General features: G+C 46.6%; 1 protein-coding gene across 2 annotated transcripts in view; it reads left to right on the top strand.

Annotated features, from left to right (window-relative positions):
- Inpp5d (inositol polyphosphate-5-phosphatase D) overlaps positions 1 to 12588 on the top strand; it is a 126825-nt gene that overhangs the window by 69785 nt on the left and 44452 nt on the right. For both annotated transcript variants that reach the window (XM_052750500.1, XM_052750499.1), the window contains exons 4-6: positions 1922 to 2096; positions 4721 to 4861; positions 10668 to 10755. In XM_052750500.1, coding sequence (XP_052606460.1) covers positions 1922 to 2096; positions 4721 to 4861; positions 10668 to 10755 — 404 coding nt within the window. The remainder of the gene's footprint in view (positions 1 to 1921; positions 2097 to 4720; positions 4862 to 10667; positions 10756 to 12588) is intronic.

The following is a 12588-nucleotide window of genomic DNA, read 5'->3' as shown; positions in this document are numbered from 1 at the left end:
GTTATTCACAGTACACAGCGAACACTCCATGAATGGTGCTCTCTTCAGTTTCCTCATTATAATGAAAACAATGACGGCAATCCTTGCACCTAAGTGAGAGGATGGACAAAGTGCTTCTGCTTATACCATCATTAAAGACAACAGAAATGGCCATGGTGGTACATGCCACCAGCAATCCCAAAATTTGGGAGGCTGAGGCAGGAAAAGCCTGAGTTTGAGCTAGCCTGGGCTACATAGTGAGACACCACCATCTCTAAAGAGGCTCCTAAAATACTTTGAAAAAAAAAAAGTTCCCAAGAATGGGTGAGGAACAGCAGAAGGACAAGGGACCAGTCATGGAGAGACAGTTATTCAGAGAGCCCTCCGGCAGGATACCCTTCTTTTCATCTCAAAGGTTCCTTGACTAACAGAAGCCCTCAAGTAACCTCTTGAGCCCCTCAGCTGGACAGCGTGCTCTGGGCAGGTTCCCTGGGGAAGACATTAGACCAGCAATGCTGATGTCCCAGGTCTGGCTCTTGCCTGGCCCTGGTGAGAATATGCCAGGCACATTCGGGGCATCCTGTTCTCCAGTGGGCTAGCTGTAGATCACCTGCCCCCTTCTCCAAACTTCTGCATCCCTGGAGACCCCCATTTCCTGCTTGTTTAGCTCAAGCTAGCTGCCAAAAGGCAGCCAGGAGATGCAGCTCACCATCCTTGAAGGAACAGTAGAGGAGGCCAGGCAAAGCATTCATCCTAGATGACCACAGTGCCGAGTCTCCTGATGGGAACTGCCAAGTCTCCTTTGTCTGACTTTAGAGTTCAGCAGCTGGGGCCAAGATGGCGGCCTTGATCTTGTCTTGTAGACACGTCTTCTACACTTCACCCTTCTCACTTCCTTCAGGCCACCTACCCAGCTTCCCTTGAGCTTCCCCTGCCCCTGGGATGCCAGCAGAAACAAACCCCCAATTCTTCCTGTAAAGGCTCCAGAGACAAGCCCACTTTCCTGACCTTGACTTCACTTCCCCAGACAAGGCTCCTGGTCACATACAAGACCCAGAGCTAAGAAGGGACATCCAGAGCCTGGACTAGGTGTCTGATTTGACCTGCATTTGACCTGATTTGGGCCTGCAGTTCCCGGGCCCAAAATAGAAACAGAACTGTCATCCACAGCCGAGAGGGAGAGGAAGGGGGGTGCACATACATTGAAGGAAAAGTCCCTTGTTCCTGTCACCAGACAGTGCTGTGGCTGGAGCCAGGGTAGCCATTAGGGGTCAGGAGGGACTTGGGCAGGAAGTCCTGAACCTAAATGACTCAGTGACCTTTGTGCACATGAGGGATTATTTGGAAGGAATTGGCAAGGGTCTCAGTCTCTCAGACGAAGGTCAAGTTGTGTGTTTGATGTGTCGGGGTCTTTGAATGAGAGGACCCCTTATTTTCTAAACTTGTTTCTGAGGGTCTAGAAGAGGGAAAGGGGAGAGAATGGAGAGTGAGGGAGGGCAGAAGTGGGGGGAGAGAGAGTGGTTGAGAGCTCGAGCAGTTGGATGGGCTTGATTTCCTGCCCATAAGCCCTGGCTGTGCTTTGTAACCCTCAGAGCCAAGTCATCATTCTAATCTGCAGATTGGTCTGTCCAAGACCAGCAATCTGCAGGTATCCCTGTGCAATAGGTCTTTGCTGAACAACGTGGTAGGACAGACCACGGCCAGAGAGGCCCCGGGTCTAAGGATCATGAAACCAGGTCAGCCTCAGGAGGCTCTCTATCTAATCAGGCGTTCACATGGATGTAGTGAGGAGGAATAGGGACCATGTGACAGACAGGGACCATGTGACAGGCTAGGACCTGGAATTGGTAGCCTGGACCTCCTAGGGCTGTGGTAGAGATGCCGAGCAGGCCTATATACACACTGTCCTCGCAGATGGCATTTGTTCCTACTGTTCTCCTAGGAGAAAGTGTCATGTCACCGCCGGAGCTACCTCCCAGAAACATTCCCATGTCTGCTGGACCCTGTGAGGCCAAGGACCCTCCTCTTCCAATGGAGAACCCCCGAGCCCCTGAAGTCACCCGGCCGAGTCTCACTGAGACGCTGTTTCAGCGACTTCAGAGCATGGACACCAGTGGGTGAGTTTCCACCTGGAGGGCCCCCTGGGAAGCTGACCTGTGCCCAGAACCAGCATCTAGCACCCAGGCATGCACAGGCCCAGGCTGTAGGGAGCAAGAGTCCTTCTCATTCAACTTATAAATAGTAAAGTTGAAAGACAACTTCTGTATTTTCAGTCAGGACTATCTCCCTCCAAAAAACAAAAAAGTTATTTTTGTCCTTAGCTCATTTCTCTGAGATCAGGGTCTTTGTATTTCTCTTGTCAGATTTTATAATTTCCTTGTACACTAACACTTCATCATTATCTTTGAGAGGGAAAATGTCTACTCTCCTTTTTTGCTTACTTTTAAAGTTTTGGAGTGTTTTTTACATTTATAATTTTTAGGTCTTTCTGTCCTGGTAAGTGCAAGATTGCTTTTCATTTAGAAGGTCATTACCATTCTGTGGTCAGGTGGCACCTCCACACCCATAGTCACCCACGTTCCTAAAGTGTTTCTCACAGGAAATCGCTCTGCGAGGCTTGCTCCTTCTTGTTGCACTGCATCCTATCATAGTTAGCTGCAGGAGGAACCTCTCCATTCCACAGGCATACCCTAGTCTCAGAAACAGTAGCCTTGAACCCTAGGAAACCCAATGTGACTGTCTACATGCTCTCCTCACACAGCTCTTGTGAGGCCCCAGGACGGCATCACAATCTTATGGCTTCACTAATAAGGTACCATCCTGCCAGTCAGCTCTGTCCCCGAAACTGACTCCCAAATAACCACACAAAGACTTATTATTAATTATAAATGCTTGGCCAATAGCTTAGGCTTGTTACTAACTAGTCCTTACATTTTAAATTAACCCATATTTCTTATCTACACTCTACCATGTGGCAGTACCCTTATCCAGTATGTCATGGTTATCTACTGCTTCCTCCACATGTCCCTGGTGACCCCTCGTGACTCTGCCCTCCTTCCCAGCATCCTCTTAGTTTGGCTCTCCCACATAACCTCTTCCTGCTTAGCTATTGGCCAGTCAGCTCTTTATTATCAATGAGAACAACAGTATACAAAAGGATTATTCCACAGCAGGGTACAGACATTGTTCATGGAAGAGCTACATCAAGTGCTGGGGAAAGGCTGGCTCCTAAGAGCACATGATCCCTGGGGATATGTGATGGGGGGATGGGGTGGGGAGATCAGGTGGTGCATCCTGATTGAAAGGAGACAACTTGAGTCCCAGAGTTGGAAACACACAGACACAAACATCTGCCTTTCAGCTCTTATCACTTTGTAAACTGAAAAGACCAGGCCAAATAGGGGTTCGGGGTGGGTGTGTGGACAAAGTCAGGCCACCTAAACATCTACTACCTGGTCTCACATTCCTGGCCCTAATCACACAGAGAAGCCAGGCATGGTGGTATGTGCCTGTAGTTCCGACACTTGTGTAGCCAACTGGATGTACCAGCACTAAGGAGGCTGAGGTAGGAAGATCAAGAGTTCAAACTTGGCTGGGTGGTGGTGGCACACACCTTTAATCCCAGTACTCGGGAGGCAGAGCCAGGTGGATCTCTGTGAGTTCAAGGCCAGCCTGGTCAATAGCTTAGGCTTGTTACTAACTAGTCCTTACATTTTAAATTAACCCATATTTCTTATCTACACTCTACCATGTGGCAGTACCCTTATCCAGTATGTCATGGTTATCTACTGCTTCCTCCACATGTCCCTGGTGACCCCTCGTGACTCTGCCCTCCTTCCCAGCATCCTCTTAGTTTGGCTCTCCCACATAACCTCTTCCTGCTTAGCTATTGGCCTGATTGAAAGGAGACAACTTGAGTCCCAGAGTTGGAAACACACAGACACAAACACTTGATGTAGCTCTTCCATGAACAATGTCTGTACCCTGCTGTGGAATAATCCTTTTGTATACTGTTGTTCTCATTGATAATAAAGAGCTGACTGGCCAATAGCTAAGCAGGAAGAGGTTATGTGGGAGAGCCAAACTAAGAGCGAGATCCAGGACAGCACCAAAGCTACACAGAGAAACCCTGTCTCAAAAAACAAAAACAAAACAAAACAAAAAAGAACAGTTCAAACTCAACCTGGAGGCAGACCCTATCCCACCTCCACCCCACCTTCGAGCTCTAAGAAAACAAAATTAATAATTCATTGACTTTCCCATGGAGTCCAGGGTGTCTCCAGCCCCTCTGTCCTGTAGTGTTCTGGGTCATCTTTGACTGTGAATTTGGACTTTGTGTGAGGGTCAGACCTACTTGTTACCTCTAGGCTGGATTGTCCTTCTAACCCTTGGATTCCAGCTGTATGAGCTGAGGACATGGAAAACTGACCCCTCCATATGTTTTGGAGGCTTTTTGTCTCAAAAAAAAAAAAAAAAAACTAAGAAAGAAAGAAAGAAAGAAAGAAAGAAAGAAAGAAAGAAAGAAAGAAAGAAAACCATTTCCCAGCCCCCATCCTATCAGTTCCCTTCAACAGTACCCAGAGGTGCCTCTGTAGTCCCACCTGAGGGACCTTCTTCACTCAGGCACCCAGATCTCCCAAAGATGTCTCAACCAAAGATTAGGTATCTCCAATCTGTCACCAATTAGGTATCTCCAGCTGGAACAGGTGAAGCAGGCTTTCACTTCCTTCTTGATTTTCAGGCTCCCAGAGGAGCATCTCAAAGCCATCCAGGATTATGTGAGCAATCAGCTTGTCCTGGACTCCGACTTTGTGAAGACGGGCTCCAGCAACCTCCCTCACCTGAAGAAACTGACTTCGTTGCTCTGCAAGGAACTCCACGGGTAATGGAGGGCCTGAGGCAGGGATGGGGGGCTTCACAGGGGGTGGGATAATAAAGCAGATAATGGCACCCCAGAGGAGGACGGAAGAGAAGGCAGTCACTGAAGCAACCCCGGGTTCTCCTCTCCCTCCAGATGTCTCTGCTGCACTCAGTAACTGGACAGTGGGCAGAGCCTGGGAAGCTCCATGCTTGTTTGAAGCTCCTGTTCTCATAGAATCAGATTCTAACTGGGCTGGGAGAGGTTGCTCATCTGTTTGTTCTTTGTTGTTTGGGGCGGGGTGTGTGTGTGTGCATGTATGCATGCTGGGGGCGCAGAGCCTTGTGCGTGCTATACAAGTGTTCCGATCCTGTCTAGGTTTCGCTGCTGTTGTTTTTGTTTATTTTCACTCAGGTTAATTAGGGGCAGTTTCTCTGTAAAGAAAGGTCGGGCACACTGCCAGCTCCTTTGCTCAGGACCCGGTCCTTAAATATATATTTTTTTATTGATGTGGGGGGGCACACATGTGCTGTGCTGTATGTGTAGGACAGAAGACAGCTCTGCAGAGTTGGTTCCCTACTCCTACCTTTATGTGGGATCCGGGATTGAGCTCAGGTCGTCAGACTTGCACAGATGCTCTTGATCCGCTGAGCTATCTCAGCGGTCTGATCGAGCCCTTTAGACTTCTGTCACCATTTTTCTCCTTGCTGCAGCCTCCACATCCAATGAACACATAACGGCACCAGCAGGAAATAAATTAAAGTCATTTTGTGTGTGGGTGGTAATGGCTGCAGTCTTCTGGTAACGGAAGTTTTTAAAGTAAGCCGATTCACGGAAACATCAATTCCCCAGTACTGAAGTTATTGAATGACTGACCAACTGGTAAAACTTAAGATTTTTTAAACATTCTTTTGATTGTACATTTTAAATTTCACTTCGGTTGGAGCTGCTAGTGGCACATGCCTTTAATCCCAGAACTTGGGAGATAGAGGCAGGTGGATCTCTGTAAGTTTGAGACCAGCCTGGTCTATGTAATGAGTTTCAGGACAGCCAGGGCTACAGAGAGACATAAATAAAAAAAAGAGCAAAACAAAACAACCTCATAACTACATTTTTATTGTTAGGAGACCAAAAGTCAGGCTGGTCTGCAGTGTGAGGAATTAGCAGGGAATATTTCAAATGCTTATAGCTTGGCGTTGAAAAGTAACACCAGGAAGCAACTAAAAACAGTCACCGAGCCAAAACAAACCCCTCACAAAGAGCGGGAAGCATTTCCCATTCGTGAGGGCTTGCTGCTGGCCTGTACTGTTTCACATTTTGGTATACTTTCAGCAGTTTCCAGTTCTCTGGTGCTGTACCAATCTTAGCTTGGTTAATATTCAGAAAAGAGTCTTTCATCATCAGCAATCTAATTCACTGTTCTATTTAAAGGCTCTTAAAGGCACAGGCAGTGAATTTGGTAAATGCACCAAAATGCTTTCTTTGACAAGCCAGGCAGTCGTCGGATTGGCCTGCCAGTCATTTGTTTCAGTGAAGTGGCTTTCTCAGCTGATGCTGTTGTACAGGCAGCTGGACTCGGGGCTGTCATTTTGATAGGTCTCCATGCTATATTTTGTTCCATTGTTACAAATCATTTATCAATAGGGGAAAACACACACAAATGGCCTTTTCTTGAAAATATATAAATATGTATCATTTTGTGACGGCTCATAACAAGCTGTTATTTCTGCCTGGACACAGGTTCTGACCTTTGCTGTGTCCTTGCTGGAGTCTGTCCAGACCCTTCCACAGCTCCCCACAACACTGACTTTCCCAGCTCCTGCCTCACCTCATCTCTATGGTGACAGCAGCTTCCCTGATGTGCCTGCTTCTCTGGCACATTATATCAGTGTGAAAAGCTTCCGTATCGCTATTTACTGAATAATTAACTTCAAGTCGTTCAAAACACTGGAATGTTCTTGACACATTTCTTCACTGTTATAGATCAGGTGGTGGCCAGGCATGGAGACTTGGCTGAATGGAGAGATGGAACAAATTGCTCCCCTTGACCCCCGACATCCCTGCAGTTGTATCCCACATAAACCCAGTGTTGAAAGTGCTTTGATTAAACAGTAGGTGCATTCACTCATTCATGTGTTCACCTACCCTCTAGCAAGCACTAACTGAGGGCCTCCTCTGCATCCTGTTCTGAGGACTAAGATTAAAGTCAACATACAGAAAACTGCAATTTAGTGACAGATTCAACAAATAAAGGCATCGAGGGCTGGAGGAGTGACTCAGCAATTAAGAACATTTGCTTCTCTTGCAGAGGACCTGGGTTCAGTTCCCAGCACCGACGGGGAGGCTCACAACTGCTGTATCTCTAGTTCCAGGAGATCCGATGTCCTCTTTGACCACCGTAGACACAAATTATACAAATAGTGCACATACTTACATACATAACATAAATTTTTAAAAAGTATTTTTAAAATAAAGGAATTATTTACATAGATGTTCAGATAGGCAAAAATTCACTTCTATATTTTATTATTTTTATGTTTAAGTTTATTTTACTTGTGTGTACTTGTGTGTGTGTGCCTCCTTATCTGTATGTGTACCATGTGCATGCATGTGTACAGAGAGACCAGAAGAGGGCAACAGATTCCTTGAAACTGGAATGATAGGACCGTGAGAGTCACTCCGCATGGGTACTCAGACTCTAACTTGGTTCTCCGCTGCAACGGCCGGCTCTTAACAGCTGACTCATCTCTCCAGCCTCTCTTTTTCTAATTTTTAAAACTTGCCTTTTTCCCTCTTCTTTGTCAGACAGGGTCTCAATACATAGCTCATCCTGACTTGACCTCTCTCTCTCTCCTCTTGCCTTAGCTACCACAAGGCTTAGTTTAGAAGCATGTGCCACGATATCCAGCTTAAAAAACCCACCCATGGGGCTGGAGGGATAGCTCAGCAGTTAAGAACACTGGCTACTCTTCCAAAGGACTGGGGTTCAATTCCCAGCACTCACTGTCTGTAACTCCCGTTCTAGGGGACTGGACACCCTTACACAGACATACATGCAGGCAAAACAATGCACATAAATTAAAAAAAAAAATTTTTTAATCACCCACAACCCGTGGGTGGTGATACATAACTTTAATTCTAAAACTCGGGAGGCAGAGGCAGATGGCTCTCAGAGTTCCAGGCCAGCCTGATTTACAGAGTGAGTTCCAGGGCTACACAGAGAAACCCTGTCTCAGAAAAACAAGCAAACAAACAAAAAAGAACTCACCCATACCCCACCCAGCACTGTAGTAGACAAATGGGACAATCACTGGGGCTGGCCGGCCACCAGCCTTGCTTCAAGTTCATTGAAAAACCCTGTCTCAAGGGAATACGGCAAAGAGGATGTAGAAGGACGCCTGACACAGGTGTACCTGCGCACTCACAAGTGCCTACACCACACACACACACACACACAGAGAGAAAATTTTAATGAGCAAATAAATACTCACTAGTGAATATTAATGATAAGTTTCTAACTTTACTATACAAGGAATAGCTAGAGAAAAGATAATAGGGGAATAAAAAGTTTTAAATCACTTTATAATGGCATCTAACACATCTAGAATGAAAATTGTGTGATAGTGCAAAAAGCATGGTGCCTAGATTCACTTAGCAGCACTAAGTAAACTTTATAACAATGTATGAAAATGACTAAACTCCCAAAGGAAAGTTGGTGGAAGAGATAGGCAGTTTATTTAAAGAGAAATAGAGTAGAAATCAACCACAGAACCATACTTAAAGGCATTAGAAATTCATATAGAAGCCCACTCAGGACCCCAGGCGTGCTCAGTCCTGAAGTAGGACGTAACTATGGACATAGAGAGAGAGAGAGAACCGGTGGAGAGGGCACGCACAGCACACGCAGAGCCTGCGTTCAATCCCAAATGCCACTTAGACGTGTGTGACAGCACATACCTGTAATCCCAGCACTTGGCAAAAGGATCAGAAGTTCAAGGTCATCCTCAGCTACACAGCAAGTATGAGGCCAGCCGGAGTCACAGGAGACGGGGGGAGGGGGGGGGGGGGCGCGGGGCAGAGGCTCTGGGGAGAAAGACAGACAGACAGAGGAGAAAGCAGTAAAAGCAAAACAGAAGTCAGTCAAGACATCAAGACATTAACAGTACTGGCAGCCCGGCCCCAGGGCTGTCCCGAGGGTGTCCGCTCGGCCCCGCCAGGGCTGTCCCGAGGGTGTCCGTGTTGAAAGAAAGCCACGATCCCTGCTTCTCCTAACTTGGAAATAAGAAAAGAAAGGCATACGAACAGCACTGTTCAGAACAGTGTTTATAATAACAAAGATCTCACATTGACCTACACTTCTAGACATCGATTTGGGCTCATCTCTTAGCAGTTTATTTTGAAAACTTTAGAATGTTAAACATGTAGAAACATGGACAGTTTTTTGCTTTGTTTATAAAATGCTAAGTGCAAAATCAAACTTAAGACTTCTCGCTAGGCTTCAAAGGATGTGACAATAACAAAAAGAGAGGGAACTAGAGAATTCATCTAACCTAGTTCTGGGACTATCTACAGACTTGACACTCTAGCTGCCAGGAGATCTGAATCTGAACACAGGGAACTCCACCCAGCACCCCAAAGTCGAATTATTTATTTACTTTTCATTATCTTTTTTTTTTCCTTTTCTATAGTCCTAGCTGTCCTAGAACTCACTTTGTAGACCAGGCTAGCCTTGCACTCAGAACTCCGCCTGCCTCTGCCTCCTGTGTGCTGGGATTAAAGGCGTGTGCCACCACTCCCAGCTTCCTTTATCACTTTTTGAAAGAATTTCATGTTCGAATATTGTATTTATATCATTTCCCCTTCCTGTGCTACCTCCAACTCCTCCCAAGTCTCCTCCACTCACTCAAATTCCCATCTTGTGTTCTTTATTATTGTTGTTACATAGATACACATAAATACATAATTCTATGCCGAGTCCATCCAGTGTTGCTCATATGCTGCACATTTAAAATGCGCTTTCCAGGAGGCTGGTGAGACGGTTCAATGAATAAAGTTCTTGCTGTATAAGCCTAAGGACCAGAGTTCAGATCCCCAGTTACTACATAAAGACCGGGTGGGTGTGGTGGCTCACTGGGGATTCCAACGGGCGCTGTAAGCAAAGACAGGGAGTCCCTGAAGCAAAATGGCTGGACAGACTAGCTGAACTGACCAGTTCTGGGTTCATCAAGAAACCCTGCCTTCCTAACATAAAGTGGAATGTGAGCAAGACACCTAATGTCAGCCTCAAGCCTCTGCATGCATGTGCACACATATATATACACATCCATCACACACACACACACACACACACACACACACACACACACACACACACACACACACACACACAGAGTAAATAAATGAATTAAAAAATTGGTTCTCCAGACCAAATCATGATGAAGCCTAGGCATCTGCATTTTTAATGAGGTGTGTGTGTGTGTGTGTGTGTGTGTGTGTGTGTGTGTGTGTCTGTGTGTGATTCCACAAACACTAAAGGTTGGGAAGATGTTCTTAAATGATTTTGAAGTAGTTTGTGTTTCCAGATTGGAGTTTTCTACAGCTATGTAATGCTGAGTGGGTTACACTCCAGTCTGGTGGGAATCGAAAGGGTTGGGGGTCTGGGTGGGAGGGTGGGCCAGGCTGACAGGATGACTGATCTTTGCCCGGGCATGTCCAACTGGGGAGGGTTGTGGGATTTGCCACTGGGGTGTGACCTGTCTGCAGCCTGTGTTGCCTTGAGGCTTCTAGTTCCCGCTAATTCTTGAACTTTGCCTTGATCCTCTGCTTCCAGGGAAGTCATCAGGACCCTCCCATCCCTGGAGTCTCTGCAGAGGCTGTTTGACCAGCAGCTCTCCCCAGGCCTTCGTGCGCGACCTCAGGTAAGGGGTTTGGGTTTGGAAAGATGAAATTGCTACACCAGAGAGAGGGAAGAGCTGGTGAGCACCCCAGGGTCTCCGGAGGCAGATGGAAGCGCCGCCCGCCCGCCCGTGTCCTGCTAATCTAATGTAAATGTTGAAGTGGGGGTGGGGTGGAACCCCGACCTGGGAAGGCATTCCCCCCGCGCCAGCCTCTGATTTCAGACAGTGTGCCCACCAGACAAACTGCTTGGTGTTGGATAAGGAGGCAAGCAGGACCGTTTCTGTCATTTCTCCTTAGAAATAGAAAAGAAACCATGAGGTCCCCAAGTTCTTCGTACATTTAACTCCAGGGACTGCAAAATGGTGCTGCCCTCCTCGGCAGCTGCCTGTGCCTGGGTCGGAGACGAGGGTCAAATTAAGCATAGGTCTATCTATCTACATTGTTTTAGTGCCCTCGGTAAATTTAAAATCAAGTTAAGGGCCAGGACCTAGATCCTTATATTACAGCGTTGTTAAAAGTAAGACCATGTAGCTGGGCGGTGATGTTGCATGCCTTTAATCCCAGCACTTGGGAGGCAGAAGCAGGTAGATCTCTGTAAATTCGAGGCTAGCCTGGTCTACAGAGTGAGTTCCAGATCAGCCAGAACTGTTATACAGAGAAACCTTGTCTCCAGGAAAAGAAAAAAAAGGTGAGAAAATGAACTAGCACAGCATGGTTTAGGGTCAGAAAGGACAGAATCCAGTACCTCCAAAACCACAAGTATTACCTGCTGTAAATACTAGGGGCAGCAAATAAGACAGATAAAAATTAATTAGCCCTATTCTGTTGATGTATGTTTCTTGTTGATTTTGGGAGTTGGCCTCCAACTTCCCATCTCCTGCCTTAGCCTCCAAAGTGCTAGGATTATAGGCATATGCCAACACACCTGGCTTAAACCTATTGTGTATGTGAAAGGGGAGTGATGAGTGTGTGTGTTTGGTACATGTTCATAATGTATGTGTACACACATGTACATGTACTTGCGTGTGAAGGCCAGAGGTCAATGTCAGACATCTTCCTCACTTGTTGTCCACCTTGTGCTCTTTATTACATTTTATTTCTTTATTGTATGTGTGCACGCACGCATGCACTCATGAGCATGTACCATGGCACGTACCACAGCACAGGTGTGAAAGTGGACTTGAGGGAGTCAGTTCTCTCCTTCCACCATTTAAGTCCCAGAATTAAACTCCAGTCGTTACGCCTTGGCCATAACCTTGACCTGATGGGTCATCTTATTGGCCTTCTACCTTATCTTTTGAGATAGCATCTCTCACTGAACCTGGAGCTCATTTAAATTCAACTTGCCTGGCCAGCCAATAATCTTCAAGGATTAAACCCTCATTCCATCCCCACCCCACCCCCCAGTGCTGGAGTTCCAGATGCCTGCCACCAAGCCCAGCTTTTTCCTGGATGCCAGAGATCCAAACTTAGGCTTCCATGTTTGCGAGGCAGGCACATTATCAAATTAAGCCTTCTCCCCAGCCCCTTTACCCTAGTCTTTGAGTGGGGGAAAGACTATAAACCCAGCTGCTCATTGACAGTAGGTAGGAAATAGACCTTATACATGAGGTCATGCGGACATGGTCATCTGCCCTGATGGGTGACCAAGACATGCTGTTCAACTCCTCTCTTGCTTATCAGATAGGAGAAACGTTAACAACAGCAGGTGATTTCGACTTCGGGAGTAACTGTGACACTCTTGGGACCTCGATCCTCTGCTGGCAAGAGTAGAAGCAGATTTTCTGAAGGGCATATGAGCTGTATAGAAAAGTTTGCTGCTCTTTTCTGAAAGGAAATGGAGGAGTGGATCT

Source organism: Peromyscus californicus, unplaced genomic scaffold, assembly GCF_007827085.1.
Source record: "Peromyscus californicus insignis strain IS unplaced genomic scaffold, ASM782708v3 Scaffold_21__1_contigs__length_65335640, whole genome shotgun sequence".
In the NCBI taxonomy this organism is placed as follows: domain Eukaryota; kingdom Metazoa; phylum Chordata; class Mammalia; order Rodentia; family Cricetidae; genus Peromyscus; species Peromyscus californicus.
Note: the sequence above shows the minus strand (reverse complement) of the source record. Positions and strands in the feature narration are given on the sequence as shown.